The sequence below is a fragment of the Typopeltis vanoorti genome, chromosome 17 (genome assembly GCF_054136105.1).
Source record: "Typopeltis vanoorti isolate ZY-2024b chromosome 17, IOZ_Tvanoo_1.0, whole genome shotgun sequence".
Lineage (NCBI taxonomy): Eukaryota > Metazoa > Arthropoda > Arachnida > Uropygi > Thelyphonidae > Typopeltis > Typopeltis vanoorti.
Genome location: NC_143565.1, coordinates 47,119,556 through 47,147,527, shown reverse-complemented (window position 1 = coordinate 47,147,527; position 27,972 = coordinate 47,119,556). Strand labels below are relative to the sequence as shown.

Sequence of the window (27,972 nt, the reverse complement as noted above, 5' to 3'; positions counted from 1 at the left end):
TGGGATACTAAGGCAAGTGATGTCCACCTTGACCACGAGTTGCTCCATTCCTGAAAATACTTCAGGTGCAAACTTTGTTTGCTTACACTTGGATAAAGGATTAAACTAGTATATAATTTCTTGGTATCTTTAATTTATAGTATAACCATATACTAAAATGGTTATACTATAAATTATATACTAATACATATATAATAATATAATACATATACTAATAAAAAAACTTCCAACTAAGTTCACCAAGATTCTTGGCACAGATTAATTAATAAAATAGAAAACATGACATAGCCTACAAAATATTAAGGAAATTAAACAATGAAGAAAGAGATACAGCACAAATCAACATAATACAAGTATAATAAACATAATAAATACAGAAGTTTGGAATATTGGTGGAGAATATTTACATCAGATTCTTAAAATTAATAAATAACTGTTGGAGGAAATGTAAGTTTCCATCAGATTGGTTAAAAGCTAAGGCTATATTTATATTTAAGAAAGGCGACCGAGTAGATTGTGGAAATTACAGAGGAATAAATTTATTAAAATACAGGTAACAAAATTTACAGTAAAATCCTGAATAAAAGACTTAGAAATATTGCAAACAATCTGCTCAGAAGAACAAAATGGTTTCAGACATGGAAGATAATGTATAGACAATATTTATGTGCTTGAAAAAATAATTTAATTTAGAGACTCATATGGCCTTTATAGATTATGAGAAATCATTTGATAAAATACACAAAGAAAAACTATAGAATATGATGAATCCTTGTTTTTCTTCCTTATAGCTTGTATTACATTTAATACAAGCTATACAAAGTTTATATAAAGATACAAAAATACAGTTAGGCAATAAATTAACAGAAGAGATTGAAATAAATCAGGGTGTCTGACAGGGATGTAGCTTATCTCCAACTCTCTTCAATATATATATACAGTGGAACCTCGGTTGTTGAACTTAATTCATTCCCGAAGGCTGTTCGGAAACCGAAACCATTTTCCCATAAGAATTAATGTAAAATGGATTAATCCGTTCCCGAATCCCAGATGATTGTTTACTTAAACCTTTACAACAGTACTTCATGCATAAGATTGTATACAAACATACTGAAAATGCATAAAATCTTACATAAAAAGAATAAACACAATAAATAGATAAAATATAGATGAAAATTGATCGCCTCTTTATTTTTGAGTACTGTACAGATCGTTGATTTCGCCATACCTAACTGCATAGCAAGATCCGAGACACGAACGCCATTTTCATGTTTGGATATGATTTCTTTTTTCATCTCTATCGTGGTTCTAACAACTTTTCTTTTCGCTTTGCTGCTATCACTATTCTTCTGTGGTCCCATGATGGCTTAATTAATAATAATTTATGAAAAAAAAACAACAAAACATAAAGAAAATCAAGAAAACTCACTGCAAATTCGAGCAGGTGTCTGCACTGAGCGAAGGCTGCTGCGTAACTGACGCTTTCCCGCTTTACAGCTCAGCACGTGGAGCACATGGTTGCCGTTTGCCTGTTTGGGAACCGAAATTCTGTTCGGAAAATATGTTCGGGAACCAAATTGTTTGAGAACAGAGGTGTTCGACAACTGAGGTTCCACTGTATATATATTGATCAAATGATTAAAATATGGAAAACAACAATAAAACAAGGTATCCAGTTAACCAGAAGAACTGTTATCAATACAATGCTATATGCAGATGATCAGATTATATTACAAGACAATGACCTTCAAAAATCAATTTATGAATTAAACAAAATAAGCCAACAATACAATAAATTTCACAAAAGAAAACAAAAGTCATGGCATTTAAAGATCGGTATCATGTTAGATCAAAAATGGTTACAGAAAATAAAATAATAGTACAGATAATACAATTTAATTATTTAGGCTGCATAATAACATATCTAAAAGATAAAGATATAGATGGAAAAAAATTTTCAGAAAATTTGTGGAACAATTAAAAAGACACTGAATTAAAAAAAGACAAGAAACTCAACTAAAATTTTGCAAAGTAATGGCCACTTACACTCTATTATATGGTTCAGAAACATGGACTATTAAAAAGAAAGATGAAAGTAAAATACCAGCTACAGAGATGAGATTTTTAAGAGCAATGAAAGGATACACAAAATTAGACTATATAAGAAATGAAAACATCAGAAAAGAACTAGATATTATTATTATTATTATATGACACCTCCAGGGAGTCTAAAGACTCATCGAGAGAGGGCACCTACTCCACCACTCAATCCACCAACTACAATGAACCGCAACTATTTTCATCATCTACACCAACTCCATCTACTAGTGTTGGTGGTGCCGACCACCACCACTAGTATTTTCACAGACAATCACAAACATCCATGCCCACGGCAGGATTCGAACCCGCAGCCTTTTGACTGGAAAGCAGATACACTAACCACTTGGCCAACCAGGCCAGCATATAATGTAAATGAAATGATCAAAGAATACAGAGAGAAATGGAAAGAACATCTATTTAGAAGGCATTGGCTACCAAAACAAGTAGAGAGACATACACCAAAGGGAAAGAAAGAGATAGAGAGATAGAGGAAGACCAGTAAAGTCAGAACAGTAAAATGCCTAACACTTAAAGAGGAGAAGGAGAAGAAAGAGGATGTCAGGACAACTATTTAGTTACTGTGTTTGGCAATATAATTAAACTGTTTCTGGTGTGCATGTAGCATAGTGTTTGTGGGAGAAGGCATGTTTTTGATTGTCATGGGTCCTTCCAGGTGTCTCTAATTACACAAATTGTTTGCTAAATATAGTACCAAGACTGTACTGTACCTAGTGATACAATAAAACTACTTGTTTTTCTTCCTTCTGCAGTATAGTGTCTAATGAGAATAGAATCTTTCCAGTTTTCTAAAAGAACAGACAGTGAGTAAAAATTCATCTAATCCTGAATAAAAATTAATCCTTCTATGTATTATAAGAAATAAACTGCATATGTTGATCACCAACAAAATACCAGAATATGCGAGATATCTATTCTTGCTAAGACAGTAGATCCTCTGACAAGAAGAAAAAAAAATTATGTAAATGAACATAGAATTCGTGAAAGGATGAATTCTGACCATGATCGGAAATTATTTACATATATTATTATGTAAAATGTGTATACTGATCATCAGTGAATAAAACAATATTCTTAGAAAACCAAAAACAAAATGTAAAAATATGATGGATCACCGCGAGTGGGTGAATCATGTGTCTTGTGTTATTACTGTTGCCAAAAGACAAGTCATTTTTTCATGTTTTAGTTAATAATATTAGGTTAACTCGTAGTTTTTGTTTTACATGAATGTGGGATCGGACGAGTTATTTACTTGCAAGTAAACATTTTTTTTGCTTAAGTATGATATTGTCAATATGGCACCAATGCATAATAACACAATAGCAAAGATGTCATTGTTGAGGGATTTGAATTTTCATGATTTTGTATAGTGCAGTATGTTTTTGTCTAGAAAATTAAAGGATTTATACAAGAGAGTGAAACAGGTGAATGCGCATGTATTAAGTATTTCGACAGCAAGTGCCAGTTAGGTGAAAGGAACAAAGCGAATGTTAGTAGAATAAATAGCATCAACAGTAAAAGGGAAAACATTAATGTCGGAATTAATACTGAACATGCAGCGATGGAAATACATGAGAACGAGATAGACCTAAATAAGGAAATAGCACAGTCATGCTATCCTTCACAAGACAAAACACAAAATCGAAAGCTGCAGAAGCAGCAAGAGATTAGCAAGGCTGAGGAAAGAAAGAAGCAAGTGGTCTGAGGTAAAAAGTGAGATCATCTCAACAAAAGAGACAGGGATACTATGATCAGAGGAGTACTTAGCAAAAGTATAACAAAATCATGTTTCCTGGCATAAAAATTTTATATTAGTCATACCATCTGGATGAAAAAAAATAAGGATAAAGAACTACAGTGGTACCTCGACTTACGAACTTTTCGAGATATGAATTTTTTTCATATCCCATTTTGACTTCTAGATACGAACCGTGACACTTTTCTTTTCAAATGAACTAAAGCCTGTTTTACATTACACTTTTTTTTAACTTTTTATTTATTATGTGTACTGTATGTATTTCTTTTTATAAGTGGTGTGTTTTATTGTAGCTTCACATTCATTTTCTGAATAATCTACCAGATAAGCATCATTTCACTGATCAGCATATTATTTTCAACATGGGGCCAAAGAAAACTAAGAAAGAAGAGAAGAAGAAAATCGCAATAGAAATTAAGAAAGATTGTGGAAAAATATGAGAAAAGAGTCAGGCAAAGTGATCTGTGCAAGCAGTATGACTTGTCCAAATCCACCATAGCTACAACTGTCAAGAAAGCAGATTTTTATAAGGAACTGGATATGTCCAAACAAGTATCTATCGTGTAATCTCGAAGAAATAAAGTTATGGGAGAAATGGAAACTTTATTACTCGTCTGGATTAATGACATGCAACTGAAAGGAGATAGTGTATCTCAAAATATGATCTGTTTACAAGCTCAAACTATTTACAAAGATCTTTCACAGAACTTGCTATCCACTAGCAGTAGCAAAGACATCGGCGAAGAGTTTAAAGATAGCAAAGGATGGTGTGAGAAATTCAAGAATAGAACCAGTATCAATAGTGTTGTTAGACATGGTGAAGGTGCTAGTGCTGACAAAGAAGCCACTGAAAGTTTCGTGAAGGAATTCCAGAAACTGATGGAGTGAGAAGGTTACAGACCAGAACAAATTTTCAACTGTGATGAAACTGGGCTTTTCTGGAAGAAAATGCCTAAGAGAACATTCATCACTAAGGAGGAAATGGCATTGCCAGGACACAAGCCAATGAAAGACAAATTAACTTTGCTTTTTTGTACCAATGCCAGTGGTGACCTGAAGCTAAAGCCTCTGTTAGTTGACCACTCAGAAAATTAGTGTCTTTAAAAAGCAGAAAGTTAACAAGTGAAAACTCAGCGTTATGTGGAGAGGTAACAGCAGAGCCTGGGTAACCAGGCAATCCTTCTGTGAGTGGATGACAAAGGTCTTTGCTCCCATAGTGAAACAGTATCCACAAGAAAAGGGGGGTCTGCCTGAGAAAGTTCTTATAACAAAGCTCCAGCACATCCACCACAGTTAGAAGAAGATTTGGATGATGAGTTTAATTTCATCAAAATTAAGTTCTTGCCCCCTAATACCACACCACTCCTACAACCAATGGATCAATATGTTATTTCCAACTTCAAAAAGCTTTATACCAAACCTCTTTTCCAAAGATGTTTTGAAGTTATCACCGACACAGAATTAACACTCAGGGAATTTTGGACGAATCACTTCAATATTCTTCATTGTTTGTGTCCTATTAGTCAGGAATGGGAAGATGTTTCCGTGAGAACTCTAAAATCAACCTGGAAAAAGTTATGGCATGACTGTGTCCAAGGAGCTGCATTGAAAGGACCTGAAAGCGAAACTGACATTGTAGATACAGTTGTCTCCCTGGGCAAGAACATGCATTTGGAAGTTGATGAAGCAGACGTAAAGTAGCACAATGTTGAGCTGACCACTGAAGAGCTACAGGAGTTAAGAAGAGAGCAGGAAAAAGAAAGGAATGAGGAGGAAATGCAAATGTCTTCAGAGGATGAAGAAGACAGAACAAAAAAGGGAGCAATTCCAACAAGTGACATAAAAAAATCTTGCAGCACTGGGGCAAATTGCAAGAATTGGTTAACAAGTGGCATCCAAAATCAAGGTACTGTTTCTAGAGCCACCAATATCTTCAATGACAATGTCATTAATCACTTTAAAAGGGTGTTAAGGAAACGACAGATTCAGTCAGCATTGGATAGGCTTTTTAAACTTCCCTCACCTAAGAGACAAAAAGAAGCAACTGATGACAACAAATCGAAAATTCCTGAACCACAAAACCAGCCACAAGAAAATTTATTTTTTTTTACAATTTACTGGAAGATGATTTTCATACTAATCATGTAAAAACCAAAGATTTCTTAAATAAAATTTAATATGTAATGGTATATAAAATGCATATTTATAGTGTAAAAATGCTCCTTCTCACTCTTTCTCCATTTCTTTGCCTTTTCTTCATTTAGTTGAGAATAGTTTTTTATTTTTTGAATTTTTTTTTAAATTTTGAATCTGGGAATAAGATAATGGAAAATTGGGTTTTGAGATGCATACTTTTTGAGATATGAACTGCGGCCAGGAACAAATTAAGTTCGTAAGTCGAGGATCAAGAGGCAAAAAACGAAGGACATGGCGTGAAGATATAAGATCATGGACAGGATCACATGGTTATGCAGAAACAAAAAGAAAATCCACCAACAGAGAGAACTGGAAGGACATGGTGCTGCACCCTCTCGCTGAGAAAACTACATGAAGAAGAAAGTCAAGGTACCATATAACTGTCTTCATTGGCACTAATGATCTCAGAGGTGAGAGGTATTCTGGGAGAGGGAGTAAAGTTGTTGGATGAAGCAAAAATTAAGAGCAAGAAGGTGAAGATTGTAAGTCTCCTGCCACATTATGATAGAAGTGAATTGAGGATGGCTACGATAGCAAACAAATCAATATGCAAGTTGTGCAGAAGGAATGATGTAGGATTTGTAGACCAATAGTCTGGATTTGACAGAAAGAAGGATTTGTATAATGCTGATGAACTCCACTTAAATGATTTTGGTGTCTAGAGAGAGCTTTGGAAATGCATGATATATATGGGATATATGAAGGGGTAGTGCCACATACATAAATATGTAGCACTACAATGCAGGTGATTATGACAATCTTATGTGAAACCTCAAAGCTGAGCCACAGTATAAAATCCTACAAGGAAAAAATGTTAGTAGTGCATGGGAGTTAGTTAAGAGGAAACTATACTCGATTATGTACCTAAATAAGGAGGGTTAATCAAATAGGAGTTAGTTAGATGCTATCCTGATGCAAAAAGGTAAGGCAATAGAACTAACTGTCTTCATTGGCACTAATGATTTCAGAGGTGAGAGGTATTCTGGGAGAGGGAGTAAAGTTGTTGGATGAAGCAAAAATGAAGAGCAAGAAGGTGAAGATTATAAGTCTCCTGCCACATTATGATAGGGATGAATTGAGGAGGGCGTAATGTCAAATGAATCAATATGCACATTGTACAGAAGGAATGATGTAGGATTTGTGGACCAATGGTCTGGATTTGACAGAAAGGATCTGTATAATGCTGACAAACTCCACCTAAATGGTTTTGGTGTCTAGAAAGAGCTTTGTTCACAAGCATGCTGAAGTGCAAATTCAGGAATTTGCACTTCAGCATCCTCATCTCATAGGTGAATGTTGTGTGAAGGCACCTATGAGGCAAGTAAGTGTGAGAAGGGCCACCAAATGTTGAATCTAGACTCTCAAGCAAAAATATTGAGTCAATTCAAGAATTAAAGGTGGTTGGGGCCTAAAGGGATGATCATATACCAATTCCAGAAGTATAAGGAACAAGACAGATGAGTTTTGGACATTGGTTAGTGCAACCTCACCAAAAGTTATAGACATTATTGAGACTTGGCTAACAATAGATGTAGTTACAGGGATAGAATGTGAAGTATTTAGTATTTTCAAGGAAGACAGAGAAGATAGAATGGGAGAGGGGTACTGCAGATGACAGCAGATGAATTGCAGCCAAAAAGAATAGAAGATAGGCAGGAGGGTGGCTGGTCATTTGAAGCAGTCTGGTGTGAGATTAAAGCCAGTAAGACAAAACATACAGTTACTTGTTGCTTTAAGCCATGGAGTTCCATAGATAATTTGGAAGACATGAATCTCCAAATTAGTAGAATGAGTACAGGTTGGGTGATTATTATGGGGACTTCAACTATGGAGATACAAACTGGAAGGAAGAAAGATCACATGGTAGGAAGGAAATAGAATTTATGCTAAGAGGCAACATGTAATGGAGAGGACTAGGAGTGGGAGGGTGTTGGACCTGGTCATAAGATCATAACTGATCTATCCACAACATTGCCTCCAATTGGTGAAAGTGACCATGAAGTCTTGACTAGGGAGATCATACATGAGGAATGCTGTGGAAAATATATAAGGAGAAAGGTGACCAGCAAACTCATGAACAGTACACGGCTCAGGAAAGAAAGGTGACCAGTATGGTAAGGAAGGCAAAATCAGATTACAAGAAGAAACTAGCCACGCAGCCCAAAGGAAATCCCAATGAGTTCTTTCGCCATGTGGCAAGTAAGAGGAAGGATAACTATGGAAGAATAACCTTAATGAGTGTTGATGATCAAGAGGTGACAGAAGCAAATAATAGTTGAGTTAACGAGGAACCACTTTGCAAGTGTATATCATCAAGAGGTGAGGTTAATGCTGTGACACATGTGACAAAAACTTATGCAGGAACAGAGGTGGATGACTGGAGGTTATATTGCAGAATCACAATGCAAATACTGCTGCAGAATTTGATGGGATATCAGCAAGCATTTTGCAGGAATGTGCGAGGAAACTGGCAATTCCTCTGACTAGGCATTTAATTTAAATAATTATAATACTGGATAAAAACTCACACATTTTATTGGTGTAGAATTTTTGCCTAAGTATCATAGGCATCTTCAGTACCAGAACACAAAGACAATTGAACATTAACAGAAAATTCTAAAAAAAGCACCACCTAAGTAGATAATGTAAGATAACTAAAAAGGTCAGTAAATTTCCTAACTTATTTAAAATAAATAAAATTAGGAAAGATTAGCTGATTTAAAAAGCACTATCTCCAACAAAGGGGATAGACGTAGACCATCGGATCTGTTTAAGTCAGGAGAATGAAGTTTCGCATGATTCTGTATAAAGCCATTCCATGAGGAACTGACTTTTAAAAGCTTGTCTTGTTCCAATGAATTCAATGTCTAGTGTTGATAGCATGCTCTAAAAGTTCAGACTTTTCAGGCTCAAGGTATTGAATATAAGACTTGTGTTCTTCTAGCCAAATAAAAACAGATCTTCATGCCTGCCTGAAATAAGATAACCCAAAGGGTAAGGAATATAGTAGATGCCTGGATAATTGAGATGTGGAAGCTTGTGCTTAGAAGTGAGAAAGGTGGATATTTTTCTGATGGAGCGAAAGGCAACAAAAATATGCAGGAGTTTTAAAAGTTTTGCTTGCATTCACTAATGCCTTGCACATAAGGGATATGAATAAGAGTCATTTCTGTATTTAAACAGGTAGAGATAACTGTAAAAAGCTCTCTTGATTAAAGAATTCTTAAAACCATTAGATAAAAAGGTGAAATTAACATGTAATTATTCCTGTAACAGTTCATCTCAAGAACATAACGAGTGGACCCGATGAACCAATGTTTTAATAGTTCCAGCCTTTTGACTGGGATGGTGATGCGATTCAGCACGGATATAATGGTCTGTATGTCTTCTTCTGAAAAACTGAGAAATGTAGGCTATCATCTGATTGACAAAGAATTAAAAGACCTCAGTGTGCAGAAAGTTCCATCCTCATGAGTTCTTGTGCACAGATTTCGTATTATTAGATTTGGTGATGAAGATATATTATGAGAGGGTCCAGAGAAAACTGAAGTTGGTAAATGGTCTTTGGAACATGGCAAATGAAGACAGATTGAGGGATTACAATTTGCAAAGCCTCGTAAATAAAAGGTGAGGGGATATGATGGTGACAAAAATCCCAAGAATATGGATGGCACACATTCAGCATGCAAATCCTCACTTAAGATTAAGCAATAATTTTGGCTCTTATTGGCCACCATCAATATTATTTTTGTTCTAATTTATCTGTGAGTAATCTCTAGCTTAGTCTCCCTCTTAATGATTTCTAAGCTAACAACATTAAACTAAAAATGTCAAAAAATTATATTCTTACTTAATCCTTTATCGAAGTATAAGCAACAAAGCATGCACCTGAAGTTTCATCATGACTAAGCTACTTGTATATAGAGGTTAATGACTTCATATTAACTGCCTTAGTATCCCATAATAATGCAAACACATCCTTCTGAGCATGTCTAATACTATGACAAAGGCTGCTGCCCAGACTGGTTTCGACTTTTACTCTGGTCTCATCAGCGTGAGCAAGACCCAGAGAGATACCAAGATTGAAGTAATGCAAAAGTCATATATATCCCATATACAAGTAGCAAAAATGTGTATGAAGATTGTATACAGTTTCTGCCTTACTTGAACCTTGGTATTCCCCTTCTGGGTCTAGCTCCACCTGATGAGACCTCAATAAAGGTCAAAACTAATCTAGATAGTGCCCTTTCCATAATGCAAAGCATTATACACACCCAAAAGGATGTGTGCTTTGTGTTATGTGATACTAAGGCAGTTAATGTGAAGTCATTAGCCTCTATATAAAAGTAGCCTAGCTGTGAAGATATTCAGGTGCAAACTTTATTTGCTTACATTTGGATAAAGGATTAAACAATATAATTTCTTGGCATTTTTAATTTAATTTATAACCAAGCAAAAAACCTTGTTACAAACAAGCAAAGCTTTTACCAATCGACCAACCTTTGCCAGCATAGGTTGGTCGATTGGTAGAGCTTCTGCTACTAATGGCTCACACAAAAAGTTAAGCAAGTTTGAGTGCGATTAGTAGTTGGAAGGGGTCAATCATTCGATGCTGTTGGCACACTCTCCTTCAATGAGTCTTTGGACTCCCTGGAGGTGTCAAATAATAACAAATAACAAGACTCTAGTTTTGATGTAGTAAGTGTCCCCCTGCCCCCACCACCACCACCACCACACACACACACACACACACACACACACACACACACACACCAGAAGTCAGCTCAGCAGTCTTAATGGTTGACCAAATTAGTGTAACTAGCATACTATGTAGATGATAATGTACTTTGTATTTGTGTATACCCCCCCGATGATGAGCTTGATATGAAGGTCATCAATAATCACCCAAAACATTGGGTGATTATTTTGGTTTATATTAAACTGAAGTTTTACTATAACTTTAATTGTGGAAACAACTATTTCCACAATTAAAAAAAAAAAAAAAAAAATAGATACATAAAAATAAATTAAGAGCATTCCCTGGAGAGATTGGAATAAATATTGAACTTTATTAAAAATGCAGGAATCCTGTGCTTCTGTTGGCTAGTATCTACTGACAAGAAGAGATATCAGTGAGTTGGAATATATACAAAAGGGGGAAGAAAAAAAAAATGCAGTAAGTTTAACTGTGAAAACTAGAGTAAGTTTTCTAAATATTGATTATAAGATGTACACCAAATTAAGTTCACAACACATATGTACAAGATATTTTTATGAAGAACAAAACATCTTTAAATAACCATGACCAAATGTATTTACTTAGCTTTTACATTAAAAGTCTACAAAAACAAACACACATTCATTGCATTTGTATGTTACAGAAAGCCTCCGACAAACTCATAAGGAACAAGCTATGGATCGTATTCAAGAAGTTAAATGTTCCAAATCAGCTGCTCTTAATAACTGATATGCATCAAAACAATCGAATAGCTGTGAGAATCAATACAGATGTTACAAAAGGGGAGAATCAATAAACACCGAAGTCCATCAAGAATACCTAATGTAATTCATATAGAAATTATGATTTGTGGGAGAAAAGAGCAAAGCTAATAATAATGGTAAATACTTGATGAATTTCTGTTCAAGGCATAAACTACTAATTATTAATACCAAATTCCAAGATAAATATGTGCACAAATTCATGGTGAAATAAGAAAAGTCTCAGTAACTATATTATTGTCGATAGCAATATATCTTCGACACTGGATTAAGACAAAGCGTTAAATTGTGATAGATTGAGAATTTAGGATTTCCAATCTCATCATAGCTTAACAAACAAGACCCAATGAAAGGGGTATAAATACATATGTTTGTCTCTAAGTGTGTTATAATACAACCTGTAAATATATCAAGTGTTCCAAAACTTAGAGAAAGGAGTAGTTTATCAATTAATTCAAGTCAAGATCACTCACTTGTTTGTGTAATTAACAGTGCAATGTGTAAATATTCAATACTTGTTAGAGCTATAAATATTTAGAGTTGTTACATTACTTGCATAAAATTCTGAGTGGATTGTAAGTCCAAAGTTCACAGAGCAGTAATGTGAGGGGAGCGGTTTGCCCCGAGCGATCGCATACCTTCGGACGTGAGAGGGATAACGGAGAAGGTGGTCGCTGTGACGTTGACCCACGTGACAAAATGTTCCAAGCGCTAGGTGGACATCGTAGAGTGCGGGAATCATTGAGATGAAAGGTGAAATAAAAGGGTAGAGAACCCCCCTAACAAGGCTTTTTCATTTCCGGATCTCCTCGTGTTGGTCGCTCGGGTGACATCGCCTCCATTCCGGAGAGCTTGGACAATGCATCGACGGAAATTCTAGATCCATAGTCCCGAGGAGCTAGAATAGGCCCAGCCGTCCGTAGAAGGAAGTGTTACGCGCTCGTCATGCGGAAATCGTTAAGACTCATCGATAGCTCGGAGAGCCACGTGCCTTAAAGCCTGTTGAGGGAATCAAAGGAACATTCGAATGAGGTGAGGAAATTTCCAACAGATCAGGAAGTGTGATGAACTTTGAGTATAGATAAGTAGAATTTACTATTTTTGCTAGCTATGGTTGAAAGGAATTTGTGTTGTGTAGTGATTCATAAGAAAGAACTAGAGTAGTATCATAAACTGAACTGAACTAAAGTTGTATATCATAACATTATAGCTTTGCAGTACTGAGTTATTGTATGTGCTTAAAGAATGTTAAGATCATTCAGAGTGAAGGTTGATGTTAGTAACGAATTATAATTGGCATTATTGCTACCTAGAGTGGTCTGCTTGTGACTAATTTAGAGTAATTATTGCTATTAGTATCGTACCTAGCTAGAGTACTTATTGACTGATTGAATTGACAGTGATAACATAGAATAATTAATTTGAGTAATTGTGTCCAGTTAGAGTATTTTATGTATAACCTAATTGTCATTAACCTTCTTAGAGAGAGAATTGTAATATCATATTCTGTATATTTATATAGTGTCCAATAAACCTTTGCTTTTGAATCCAAACAAGATTTTCTGTAATTTGGAATCTGATGCACCTCTTGCAAAAATTTAATACAAACCTCAGCAGGAAATTAGGGAGTAAGAATTTTGGCCATGTCTGCAAAATAAGGTATCACTTGAGTACATTCTAGGGATCGCCTCTTGATTGATATAGTTTGTTTAATCTAAGGGCCCTAAGTGGCGCAGCAATATTAAGATAAATTTCTTAGAGCTTTACAAGAGGTTGATCTCGGAACTCTGATACACTGGCATTGGCTCGACCCTGAGGCAATTCCTTTGTTATCCAGAGGTACCACGTGATATCTGAAAAGGGTTATTACTTGTATTGATGTGTTAGACAAAAAAATATGTAATATAAAGAAAAATCGATACAACAAAAGTATACACTTATATATAGGGGATTGGAAATAGGAAGTAATCATAATCTAGTTTTCAGTGGCATAAAAATATGTACAAGTTTTCAGAAAGAATCAAAATCAAGTAGCTTTCAAAGTTGAACTTTAGACAAAAATATAGAAATATTATTCAAGAAAAAAATGAAAGTTTGAAAACAATCAAATCTTGGAGACTCAGGAGTCAAGTGGCATGTGGTGAAATCTGCAAGGATAGCAAAACAGAACTCCATGATGAACAGAGGAAAGTAAATCAGCATGTCATCTCTGAGAATGCAGAGAAACTATAAGAAAGCAAAACAATGCTCAAAGAGTAGCTAAACAAAAGTTATAAGAAGACTGGTAACAATACAGAAGATAAATGTCATGAACATGGCAAAATGTTCCGGAACCTATTTAAAAAGAGCAGGCAGTGTAAAAGGATTCTTACCATTTCTAATATCTTCATTTTTAATTATTCTACCATTAATGCCATCTGTCTACTAATTTTTTCAGAGGTCTCATATCTGTGTTCTCTAGTCTGGAAGATCTCAGAAGTCTGAAATGATTGTGCACTATAAGATTTGTCACGAGAAGAATGAAATGTACTGTCATGAGTAAGGTTATGGATAATATATGGTAAGTGAAAGGCTATCTATAAAAGGAAGAATGGATAAAAGTAGTTGGAGTATTCTAGGTGGGGAAATTTGAGAAGAGGAAATCATCTATCATGACGCAATCACCAGAAGAAGTAGTTGAAAACCTAACTGCAAAGGATAGAAGGCAGACCATCATTAGGCCTCTGTTTCAGATATAATCAGATGCCCTGGAAAAGTCAATAACAACACAAGTTTTCCTAAGCCTTTATCATGACCTTTGTTCAAAGGAGGGCAGTGAGAAATGAATCTGATATGGATCAATAGTGGCACAATACACTACTGATGACTGATTAACTGATAATCCAGGTGATGAAAGTGTTAATTGTTAGCCCTTCTACATGATTTTTTACAAGTGAAATGAGAACAATGGAATGAATTTAATGACTAACTTTTTTTTTTCACCCATTTACAAAACAGGACTGTTGGATATAATAAATTTAGTTGTAAGCAAGCAAAGTTTGCACCTGAAGTATCATCAGGACTGAGTCAACTCATGATAAAGGTGGACCAAGCTCTCATCATTCCTTGTCTCAATATCTCCCATAATGCAAAGCACATCGCCTTGCAGACATGTATAATGCTATGTATTAAGGGAAGGGCCACTACCCAGGACGATTTCAACTTTTATTGAGGTCTCGTCAGTTATATATGTCTGCAAGGAGATGTGCTTTGCATTATGGGAAATACTGAGACAAGGAGTGATGAGAGCTTGGTCCACCTCTACAAAAAGTTGCCTCAGTCCTGATGATACTTCAGGCACAAACTTTATTTGCTTACACTTGGATAAAGGATTAAACTAAATTTATTATAGTCTAACCAAGTGGGAAAAAAACTTCCAACATCTTTCTCTAAATCCAGAGTAATTTAATAATAAGATGATACACCATTTGGCAACTTGTATAGATAAATGACTTCTCCATTGCTTCTGCCTTAGTATCACCACCTCTGGATCTAGCTCCCACTGGCAAAACCTCAATAAAGGTCGAAATTGGTCTTGGAAGTCGGTCTTGGGCATGGACAGCAGGGTTTTTTCCGCCAGTTTATCTGGCGTTTTTCAACCCAAGCAGGCAAACCGGCCCCGTGAACACACACAGGATACAGCCAGGAATACTTCGAGGCATAGGGGTGACCATTCTATCCTTGTATTTCGGTTACAAAATCCAAGCATGCTTGGAGGGTTGTGGGCCTTAAAGGCCTGTTAAAGCCATTGAGATAGATAGATCCTGTCAAAGGCCTTAGCCAGGTCCAACAGTATCACTGTAAACCCATTACCCTTTTCCAGTTCAGCCATCGCTGTGTTATAAAACTTGAGCAAGTAACTGAGGCATGATCTACCCTTCACAAAGCCATGCTATCTCCCTTACAGTATCTCATTTTCATGAATCCATTCCTGTATTTTTCCCTTGACTACCTTCTCCAAGACCTTGACAACGACTCCTGATATGCTGATTGGTTGATAATTTGCAACAGTAGTCTTGGATCCTCCTTTATGCAGTGGAACTATTTTCCCCTCTTTCCACACCTTCGGGACTAAACCAGACCCGAGACTCAGATTAAACAACATGGTCAAGGGCACTGATAATTCTTTAGCCACTTCACGTAAGACCCGTGCTGGTATACCATCCAATCCCACAGATGTATTCACATTAAGGTTCTGTAATAGACTATTCACCTCCACTTCATTCATCACAATTCCCGTATACATTCTTTCAGTGTCACCACCTGGATGATATACTCTTGCAAAGTGCTCGCTCAGTAATTCCACTATATCGACTGATTCAGTGACCTCCTTACCATCAGCATTCCTTAAAATCACTCTGCCGTGTACAGTTTTTTTTTTTTGCTTGCAGCATATTGCAGAACTGTTTGGGATTCTCTTTAGCTTGCATAGCTAGTTTCCTTTCATAATCCGCTTTTGCATTTTTTTTTACCGCACTCATTACTCTTCTGACCTGCGCTTTATACCATTCGTGTGCCTGCAAGTCACCTTTCTCTTTAAATTCCCTCCACAGTTGTTTCTTTTTTTTGACATAAGCTTAATGGTGTTATTCATCCATTTAACCTCTACTTGTTTTACTATTCGGAGCCTAGGTATACAATCAGCAATAACCTCCTGTAAATGCTCCTTGATCACTTCCCATGCTCTATCGACATCCAGTCCTTGCAGTTTTACATGCCATGGCACTGAACCAACCAATCTCCTAAGCTTGTCATACTTGCCAGCACGGTAATTCCACATATAAAGTGTCTTAATCGAAAATTTCACACCTTTAGCCACCTCCAAGGTCAAGACCTTATGATCACTCTCACCAATAGGTGGCAACATGGTCATATTCATTACAGTCAAATTCTCAGATGCTATTACCAGGTCAAGCACTCTCAAACCCCTAGTATTTTCAATTACATGCTGTCTCAGATAGTTATCCCTTAATAATTGAATAAAATCCAGTTCTTTTCTCACATGTGTCCTCTCCTCCTTCCAATCAATGTTACCATAATTGAAATCCCACATAATAATTACCCTCCTTCCACTCATTTCTTCTATTTGCTTATGCATACTATCTCCACTACCTATTCCATCACCTGGTCTATAGCAGCACCCAACTGTATATTTTGTTCTGCCAGTCTCAATCTCACACCAAATAGCCTCAAATGAGCTCTTTTCACTATCCTGCAATACAACTTCAATTCTCCTTGGCTGCAGTTCATCAGCTATCATCAATAACACTCCTCCCCCCATTTTATTCTCTCTGTCCCTCCCAAACACACTATAACCTACACATTCTATCCTACTAACTATATCATCTTCCATCAGCCATGTTTCACTAATGCCAATAACCTGTGGCCAGGAAGAGCGAACCAAGGCCAAAAATTCTTCCCTCTTGTTCCTAATACTCCTGGCATTAGTATACATGAAATGCAGAGGTCCCTTTGTCCCACCCCTATCTTGATACGTTATTCTAACTATCCCATTCTGATTACTTGTCCTTAGTACTGGCTCGGGTACATTATATACATTCTTACACTCAACTGTCTCACTGATGTCTGCATATTCACTTCCTCCCCCCCCCCATCCTTGGTAGTCCTAGTTTCCCTGGTTCTGCACATCCATTTTCACTTCATTCAGCAACACTTTTTCCAGTCTCCGCACACCAAATCCAATCAAATGCAGGCCATCCATCTTGTATAAATCCTTTTGCCCATCAAACTCATTTCACACGTCCACGAATTCCACACCACACAATCTGCATAACCTGCACATAAAGTGATTTGCGATTATGGCCCTCCTCCTAAACTCCTCTCTATCGTACCGCGGAAACAATCTCACCATCCTAACTCTGTCACTCTTTTCTTTCCCTACCTTTAACAATACTTTCAAGTCCTCTCTCATAAAAAATTTACCTCCTTTCAATTCATTTGTACCGGCCACAACTATCAATTCTTTCACCTTCTTTTTGCGCTCTAATACTCTCACTTACATCCTTAAATTTTGCACCCGGTAAATACAATTTAGTTAAAATCCCATCTATCACACCTCTTAATAACGAGTCACCGTACAACACTCTTTCCTTCATTTCCGAAACTCTCCCACACTCACGCTTATTCTTCCTTTCAAACACTTGTTTATTTCGTTAGCCGAGACACTCTGGAAAGTTTTGCAGGTGCTCTAACTGCCGCTGCACACTGTGTATTACTCCAGGTAAACTTGCGATCTCACTCCTTACAAATAATTCCTAATTTAAACCATTTTCTCTCTCTGTATAATTGCTTTCACTCTCTCTTTGATCACTGCTCACATTGCCATCTTGTACAATATCACAATTCCCTATCAAGCCACTATTTTCACTCACATTCTGGCTTTCTTCAACCACAACAATCTCACGACCTGACATACTTCAATTCCTCACTTTCCTTACACTTTCTGCACAGTCTCCAACCACTATCATTTTCCATCCAAACTCCAGCCTCTTTCAGGAAAGTATACATCCCACACATATCACACTGGACAAACTTCCTCACATTAAAGTTTTTGAACAAAGGCGTCGTATTTTTGGACTCCATTGTTTTTCGTCGTATTGGCACCATGTGCTATTATCTTTAAAATACTAAGTTAAATAAAACGGAGTTCACACCAAAATCACACAGACACAAGCTACCAAAAATAAACAATACAACGTTAAGTTAAAAACCAATATTCCAATTTTCACTCAAAATTATACTTAGCTTTCGGGAGCTCTCTGAAAACACTACACACCATGCAGCCCTCTAGCGACTCTAACCAATATCAAAACATAAAATGTTGCACATGCAAATGGTGCATTTGTCCACCCAAGTGGCTGAGGAATAACTTGCATATGGACAGACAAAATGGATCTAACAGGCACTCTGCAAAATTCTAAAGTGATTTTCAAAATTCACTAAAAAAAAAAAAACTGAAGCCAAATTAATGTGTGAAGTTATTGTTAACGAAATTTAATTTCTTAAACAAAAGTACCTGTGAGTAAGCTCCTCATCTGATTCAAACAGGCCATACTGTTTTAGCACCTCTTCCAGTTCCTTGGTTCTTTGCAGATCAATAGGTTTGGGAGGAGCAGTACTGATAGGTGAGGTAACACCTAATGTCTTTTTTGGTGCTTGCTGTTGTTGCTGCTGCTGCTGCTGCTCACTACTATTGCTAGCACTTAAACCTCTGCCCATTATGTTGTTTCCATGCAAACTACAAAAAAAAATGAAAGTACACAATACATACATACGCAAATGCATGAAAAAAAAATATATATACAGGGTGTTCGGGATAAATTTGACATATTTATAATTAATTATATTTTTCCGTAAGTTACATGTATTAACACACACTTCTCTTCATTTAAAAGTTTAGACCCTTCTTCATTCATATACAAGATGTCAGAAAGGATGGATAGCTGGAACCCACCTGAATCATGGAAGAGAATAACTTGTATCATGATGATTCGTGCCCGCCATCAAAATAAGGATATTACGACTGCTGCCCAATGCTCCCTGAATACAGTAAAAACAATCAGGCATGAACTAGAGACTTGCAATGGTGACTACGAGGATGTAGCAAGAAGAAAGATCCCTAGCAGACGATCTGATTGCGTTCGTACAGCAGAATTCCTCGCAAATCTGCAGGAACAGGTGTTGAAGAACCCTGGCATTGGAATTCGGGCTTTGTTCGTGGAGTTGCTAACTGTAGTCAAGCCCTGGATAACAAGGGTAGCCAATGGTAGGCCGTATGTATGGCAGCAGGATTCGGCCCCTTGCCACACCTCTGGGAAAAGTCAAAAATGGTTGTCTGAAAATTTCTACGACTTCACCAGTCCAAATGTTTGGCCTCCAAACTCCCCAGACCTTAACCCCATGGATTATTTTGTATGGGGCACAGTTGAAAAAGACACCAATCGCACTTCCAGTAATACAAAAGCCCAGTTAATGGATAAAATTAAAACAGTTTTTGCGGCCCTTCCCAGGGAGACTGTAGCATCAGCTTGTTCGAGGTTCCGAAGCAGAATTGAAGCTGTGATCGATGCTAATGGTGGTTATTTTGAGTAAATCTTGTTGATAGTATTGTAATTAACTCTGCCTGTAATGTTTTTTTGTCAATTCATTAAATTTAATAGATACAAAGAAGATTTTCTTTTTCCTTACGAAACTGTCAAATTTATCCCGAACACCCTGTATATATATATATATATCAGAAGTTTAAGTGGCTAATAGTATAAATGATAGTGTCTTTGTTCACAACCAGTTCAAGTTCCCTTTTAAGGATTTTCCTCAATGTACAATGCACAGAAAAGTGAAAAAATGAAACATAAATATGTATATAAATACAATTTATAATCCTAACATTAAATTGATTTCAGATGAGTTTGAAGTGAAGAGCTTACACACACAAACAAACTGTCACTATGAACACATGCTTGGCAACATTTATATTTGTGCTTCCGTGGCACAAATGGAAGAACAATTATACTGTGTGCCCTTCGACTGAAAAAGGCCCCAGTTCGATTCTCATTGAAAGGAGAGAAATCTTGATGTTTTTTAGCAGGCCCGGTTGGCCGAGTGGTTAGCGTATCTGCTCTCCAGCCAAGATGCTGGGGGTTCGAATCTTGCAGTGGAAATGGATTCTTGTGATTGTCTGTGAAAATATTAGTGGTGGTAGTGGGCAGCAGATTGCATTGGTGTAGATGATGCTGTGGTTTGTGGATTGAATGGTGGAGACAGTTGTAGGTGTCTTCTCTCAATGAGTCTTTGGACTCCTTGGAGGTGTCAAATAATAATAATAATCTTTCTTTCTAATAATAATAATATTTCAAGAGCTAACTAACTTTCTGAAATTAAAGTTATAATGGCTGTTTAATATTTAACTTGCTAAGAGAATACAATACTGCCAATTAAAGTATATTTTTTCTTTCAGTTTGAGTACAGCACCTCAATAATATTCTTAAGTTCATAAGATTCAGAATATAGTCAAAAGCATGTGACTTAATTTTCTGTTTTAATTATAATATTAATACATCATTTCTTAAAAACAAAATAAAGATATCTTCAAATATATTTACATACTGTTGTTTATTATTTTAACGGTATAATAGAACACAGAAACTAAGTAAATAATTAATTTATTAACTTGATGCTGATATTTCGCTGGTATTATAACCAGCATCTTCAGAGCACAAAAACACTGTTTGTCACAATACGCGAGACTAAAACAACATGGTGTACTTAAACAAAATTGTAGCAGCAACACAAAGACTAGAGTCCTGATTTTGGCACCCTCTATCTGAAAAAAAAAAAAAAAAAAAACGCTATCATATATTACTAGAGTCCTAGAAAAGTGCTAGTTTTTTCTTAATATGACTGTCTCCCAGATCTTCGGCAAGTTAATACAGCCATATTTGTTGAGATTTGGAGTGTGTTTTAGGGCTTCTGTCGCCTCTAAGAACAATCTCTCTGATTTATATGGGTTTCTGTAGTACTTTTGTGTTTTTCCAGTTGATCCTGTGTGCAGGGGTATCCAGAGCATGGTCTGCTAGGCCCGACTTCCCATAATGATAATTCCGGACGTATCATTTATGTTCGCTGATGCGGATATTCACAGTTCTTCCTGTTTGACCAAAGCACATCTTCTTGGGGACATGTATAAAGCTATGCATTAAGGGAAGAGCCACTACCCAGACCGGTTTCGACCTTTATTTTCAGGCGCAAACTTTGTTTGCCTACACTTGGATAAAGTTAAACTAAATTTATTATAGTCTAACCAAGTGGAAAAACTTCCAACGTCTTTCTCTAAATCCAGAGTAAATTAACGATAAGGTGGTACACCTTTTGGCAACTCGTATAAGCAAATATGACCTCTCCATGGCTTCTGCCTTAGTATCACCACTTCTGGATCTGCCTCCCATGACGAGATAAAGGTCGAAATCGGTCTGGGTAGTGGCCCTTCCCTTAATGCATAGCCTTATACATCTGCAAGGATATGTGCTTTGCATTATGGGAGATACTGAGACAAGGAGTGATGAGAGCTTGGTCCACCTTTGCTAAGAGTTGCCTCAGTCCTGAACTACTTCAGGTGCAAACTTTGTTTGCCTACGCTTGGGTAAAGGATTAAACTAAATTTATTATAGTGTAACCAAGTGGAAAATAAACTTCCAGCAAAAAAGTTGAATGATGCAATACACATACACAGGTGGATTGTTTGCAAAGAAAGCTCCTACAATTCCATTTTTGATAAGCTATGCTAAAATGACACAGCCCCAATAGCTCAGTCGGTATAGATGAAGCCCTCGGTTTGGAAGATCTGGGTTCGATTCCCCGTTCGTGACATAAGGAACCTTTATCTGGTCTCTTTTGACTAAAGTGAGTTAGTCAGTCATACAGAGGTAAGAGGTTTTTCTCACCCAGAAACTCAGGTTTTTCATTCCCAGGAACAGGCAAACAGGCCCAATGAACACATGCATCTACACACATAGAGCATACCAAGAGGCAATAGGGCCAACCACCTTATCCTCGAGATGGTTGTGAAGTCCACAGTTTAAGAGCCTTAAGGGTTTGTGAAAGCTTAAGAAGATGCTAAAATGACAAGGACATTTATTTAAGCAATGATGTAGCATTAACTATATTTCCACTTCAGCTAAACTCAATTAAACCAGCATCACTGCAGAGATAGCAATCCTCTACAGCAGTGTTTCTCAAACTTCAGATATCCGCATACCCCTTCTTAAATTTTCATTATTACCAAGTACCCCCTAATTAATTAATTTAAAAATAAATTCATTAATTAAAATTAATAAATTAATTTAAAATATTAATTAAAATTAAATATCTATTTTATTTGAATTTATATGCTCATGTAAACAAAAAATATGATTTATTTTAAAATTCTGGTTCTCTAGAGATATCAGACGACACACTCATCAATTTCATTTGATCCAAATGCAATATCAACATTTTCTTGTTGTTTCAGCTACTTGTATTTGCTATATTGTTCTCTTTTGGAGGTTTTATAAATCCAATCTTTAACCAATGATCCATACGTAATGGTAGCTCAGCAGAGGCAATTTCCTCCATTCTGCTCTGTCATTGGCTTTCTCCTTAATCTCCTGATAACTCCTCAAACCCGTGCTGTCTTTGACTTGGCCAAGAAAGCTTTTCCTTGGTCTGCCTCTTCTTCTTTTACCCTCTATTTTGTCTTCAGTTATTCTTTTCACAAGTCCATCATGTCGAAGTATATGTCCAAACCACCTATCCCTTCTAATTTTGATCGACTTAGAGTTCTTGTTTCGTCTATCTCTCTCAGGACTTGTTCGTTTGATTTTTTTTCCTGTCCATTTTATTCTGTTCATGCAGTGCCAGCACCACATTTCAAAAGCCTCCAATCTTCTTACATCTTCTCTGCCTAGAATCCAGGTTTCACATCCATGCAGTGCAATGCTCCATATCAATGTCTTTACTAATTTTTTTTTTCAATTGTAGGTTGAGGTTTCCTGTTAAAATGATTTTCATTTTAGACAATTGGGTTTTTGCATTGTTTATTCTTGATCTTATGTCTTCTCTTGTTCTGCCATCTTCTGTTATTAGGCTTCCTAAATATTTAAAGCTTTTCACTTGTTTTATTTGTTTCCTGCTGATGTCTATATGCTCTATATTGATAGGGATTTTGCCTGTAACAATGATTTTAGTCTTATCTGTGTTGATTTTCATTTTATATTTTTCAAGGTTATTATTTAGTAATTCTAGCATTGTTTTTAATGTTCTTCTGTTTTCTGCTACAAGGGCTATGTTATCAGCAAATCTCATACACATGACTTGCTCACCATTTATCTTTATGCCACTATTTATTTTATCTTTGGTTTCCAGAATGGCCTTTTCAATATATAAATTAAATAAAAGCAGTGAAAGTATGCATCCTTGTCTTACTCCACTCCTGATATTTATTATTTTCTCCTTATCATTGATTTTAATTCATCCATTTTGATAAATTTTTTTCCTATCCCTCAAATCTATGTCGATATTAGTTAGACAATTTAGGAGTATTTGCTGGTTTACTTTATCCAACGCTTTCTCTAAATCAAGGAAGCAAATATAAGTATTTTGAATAAGATCTAATCTTCTCTCTATTATTGTTCTTAAACAGAGTATTGCCTCTCTTGTTCCTTTATTCTTTCTGAATCCAAATTGGACATATTTTTGAATAAATCCTATTTTGAATAATTTTTAGCAGAATTTTGCTAACATGTGGGATTAAAGCTATTGTTCTAAATTGGCTGCATTTGTTTGCATTATTATTTTTTGGTATTGGTATTATGGTTGATTTCATAAACTCCATTGGTATTTCTCCTCTATCATAGATTTGGGCTATTAATTATTATTATTATTCAGGCCTCCAAGGAGTCAAAAGACTCATCGAGGGAGGTCCTTTCTAAGACATAAAGTCTGTCAAGACTCATCGAGGGGAGGTCCCCCCCCTGAGAAACACAAAGTTTATCATACCACTCCTTAAACCCACTGACCGTTCTCGCTCCCACCACTCCATCAGGCAATGCATTCCACGGCTCAACCACCCTCCACAGAAAGAAACCACTCCTTACCCTCTTGCTCACAGTTTCCTTTCGTAACTTCCAGGGATGGCCTCTTGTCATCACTCCTTCCCGCTGATCAACCAAGCGAAAGAACTCCCCAGTGTCAACCCTGTAACCACCTCTCAACAGTTTAAAAGTCTCAATCATATCACCTCTCCTTCTTCTATCCACCAAACTCTGCAGTCCACATTCTCTCAGCCGATCCTCATAACTATCCTTGTACAGTCCTGAAACCATCTTTGTCATCCGTCTTTGTATCCTTTCCACAGTTAATTTATCCCCTTCAAATCCTGGGGACCAAATCTGAGAACAATAGTCCAAGTGTGGTCTGATCAGAGACTTATACAACGGAATGATAACCCTCTTATCTCTGCAGGTCAGTGTCCTTCTCATAATAGCAGCAATCCTCTGTGTTACCTTCACCACCTTTGCAATATGTCCCCTAAACTTCAGGTTTCTATCAATCATCAACCCCAGATCTCTTGTCTCCCCTACTTCCTCCAGTATAACTCCTCCCATAGAGTATGTAGCATCCCATCGATGTTTCCCAAACCTCAAGACCTTACATTTTGCTGCATTAAACTGACACCCCCATTCATTTGCCCATCTATCTAGCTTATTTAAATCCTCTTGCAGGGCTACCACATCTGCACAATTACTAATAATCCTTCCAAGCTTCGCATCATCCGCAAACAACTGAATATCCCCCTGCAATCCACTGGCTATGTCATTGATATAAAGGTTAAACAATATAGGTCCTAGTACTGAGCCCTGTGGGACCCCACTTGTAACCCTCTGCCTCCTGGAAACTGCTCCACCATACACAACTCTCTGATACCTATCAGACAGCCAATCCTGAATCCAGTTGACCAATCTGACATCCAGACCCATGTGCTGCAACTTAAATATCAGCTTATCATGTGGCACCCTGTCAAATGCCTTCGCCAAGTCTAAGAAAATTGCAGTATATGCCTTTCCCTCATCTAATGCTCTTGTAACTTTATTATAAAAGGCTAGCATATTGCTAAAACAAGAGCGTCCTTTCACAAATCCATGTTGATTCTCACAGATAACATTACCCTCATCTGCCCAATGCTGTACACGGTCCCTCACTACTTTCTCCAAGATCTTAACAACTACTGATGACACACAGACTGGCCTATAATTAGACACTTCCAGTCTGTTACCACCCTTATGCAATGGCACTATCTTACCTTCCTTCCATTCCCTGGGCACCTTTGCCAAAGCCAGACTTTCATTGAAAAGCCACGTTAAAGGTATTGTCAATTCCCTAGCACATTCTCTCAAAACTCGTGGCGAAATACCATCCAGTCCCACAGCTTTACTGACATCCAGAGTACTCAGTATCTGAAACACACTCTCCTCCTGTACCTCCAGACCTCGTACCAGTCCTATCCCTCTAGCATTAAAACTGACTCCTCTAGGATGAAATACTCCAATAAAGTGTTCATTGAACAATTCCACTATGTCCTCTGCATCAGTCACTCTATTCCCATTTTTATCCCACAATATCATTCTTCCACAGTCATTTCTCCTCCTACTGGCCACATAGCTAAAAAATTCCCTAGGATTTTCTTTGGATCTTAGGGCCAATATCCTCTCATATTCCAGTTTCGCTTTCCTTACCACACTAGTCACTCTTCTGGCCTGTGTCTTATATTCCTCATGCATCTCTTCACCTGTCTCCTTATATCTCTTCCATAGCTTCTTTTTCGCATGCAATTCCTGTTTAATATTGTTTGTCATCCACTTTACTCCAAATTGCGCCCTCTTCTTCACTCGTGGTATACAACTTACCATTGCTGATAACAAATATTCTTTCACAATTTCCCACGCACTGGTGATATCCCGGCCTTCCAATTCCTCCCTCCATGAAACTTCCCGAAGTTGACGTCTAAGACTATTATAATCACCTGCCTTATAATTCCACATAAGTTCCCGTCTCTTTGATACTCCTGCATGTATATTCATTTTCCAAGTCAAAACCATATGGTCACTCTCTCCAACTGGTGGGAGAGACGTCAACTCAGTTATTATCAACTCTTCTGATGCTATAACCAAATCCAAAATTTTTGAACCTCTTGTTCCCTCTGTTACATGTTGCCTAAGACATTTGTCCCTCAAGAATTCTAGAAATTCCATTCCCCTATTGTTACATGCATCTTCCTCTCTCCAATTTATACTACTGAAGTTAAAATCTCCCATAACAATCATTCTTCTTGCACTTGCCAAACTTAGCTGTCTAAACATCTCCTGGTCCCCATCCTCTGTGCTCCTGGGTCTGTAGCAACACCCCACTAAATATCCTGTCTTGCCTACCTCTACCTCACACCATACGCTCTCAAAATCATTTGTCTCACTTCCTTCCAAATTCTCCACTCTTAGAGGACATAGGTCATCACTTATCATAAGCAGCACCCCACCACCACGCTTTCCCCTCCTATCCTGGCGAAAAATGCTATACCCAGCGACTTCTATTCCTGTTTTTATATCCCCTTCTGTCAACCACGTCTCAGTGATCGCAATAATTTTTGGCCAGGCTGATGCTATCTGCGCCACCAATTCCTCTCCCTTATTCCGGATACTCCTGGCATTAGTATACAGCATATAAATGTCATTGTTTCTATACCCAGCATTATCCCTTCTAGACTCCACTGGGCTCAGTCTTACCTGACATTGTCTCCCTTCTCCCAAGTATCCATTCCCACAAGAGGCCACCCCTGCTATCATCCTCCCTGGGACACACTGACTCGTTCAGAACAGCAATCTCTCCAGATGCCTACGTCCTTCCTCATTCAAATGTAAACGGTCTCTCGCAAACAACTCCTCTCTTTCCTCAAACGCACTCCAAGTATCCACATATACCAGTCCTCTCTTGTCACACATTCTCGCTATTATGCCATTCAATATCACCGCTCTTCTGCTCAGCTCATCATTATCATACCTAGGCAACACGCACACTATTTTTCCTCTCTCTGTCTTCTTCCGTACAGTCTCAAGCAAAAATCTCATATCTCTCGCTGCCCGACTTACATTACCACTCAAGTTATTCGTTCCTACCATCACAATCATCTCATCCACCCTTTCACTTCTCTTAATTGCCATAGCCACCCTTTCTATTGTTCCTCCTGGCAAACACTCCTCACGCATCCTATCTTGAACACCACGGATCATTGAGTCACCATACATTATACCTCTTACCATTCCATTGCTCCTATTGTTTCCATTCTCTCCTCTTCTTTCATTCCCATACCTCTCTCTCCTACTGTTTCCATTCTCTCCTCTTCTAGCACTCCCATACATCTCTCTCCTACTGTTTCCATTTTCTCCATTTCTAGCACTTCCATATCCCTCTCTCATTCTGTCTCTCCTACTACTGTTTCCATCCACTCGTCTTCTAGCATTCCCATACCTCTCTCTCATTCCATCTCTCCTACCGTTTCCATTCTCTCCTCTTCTAGCACTTCCATATCTCTCTCTCATTCCGTCTCTCCTACTGTTTCCATCCTCTCGTCTGCTAGCATTCCCATACCTCTCTCTCATTCCCTCTCTTCTACTGTTTCCAATCGCTCCTCTTCTAGCACCCCCATACCTCTCACTCATACTCCTTAAATTCTCTCTCTCTCCTACTCTGATTTGCCTTGCATTCATCTCTTCCATTCTCCTAATCTTATCTTTCATACTTCTGCTCTCATTCACTAG

The 27,972-nt window shown here is 37.3% G+C and overlaps 1 protein-coding gene across 2 annotated transcripts in view; it reads right to left on the bottom strand.

Annotated features, from left to right (window-relative positions):
• The window catches only part of hrg (poly(A) polymerase hiiragi), a 374,011-nt gene that overhangs the window by 310,328 nt on the left and 35,711 nt on the right, over positions 1–27,972 (bottom strand). For both annotated transcript variants that reach the window (XM_090407503.1, XM_090407502.1), the window contains exon 2: positions 18,645–18,866. In XM_090407503.1, coding sequence (XP_090263629.1) covers positions 18,645–18,866 — 222 coding nt within the window. The remainder of the gene's footprint in view (positions 1–18,644; positions 18,867–27,972) is intronic.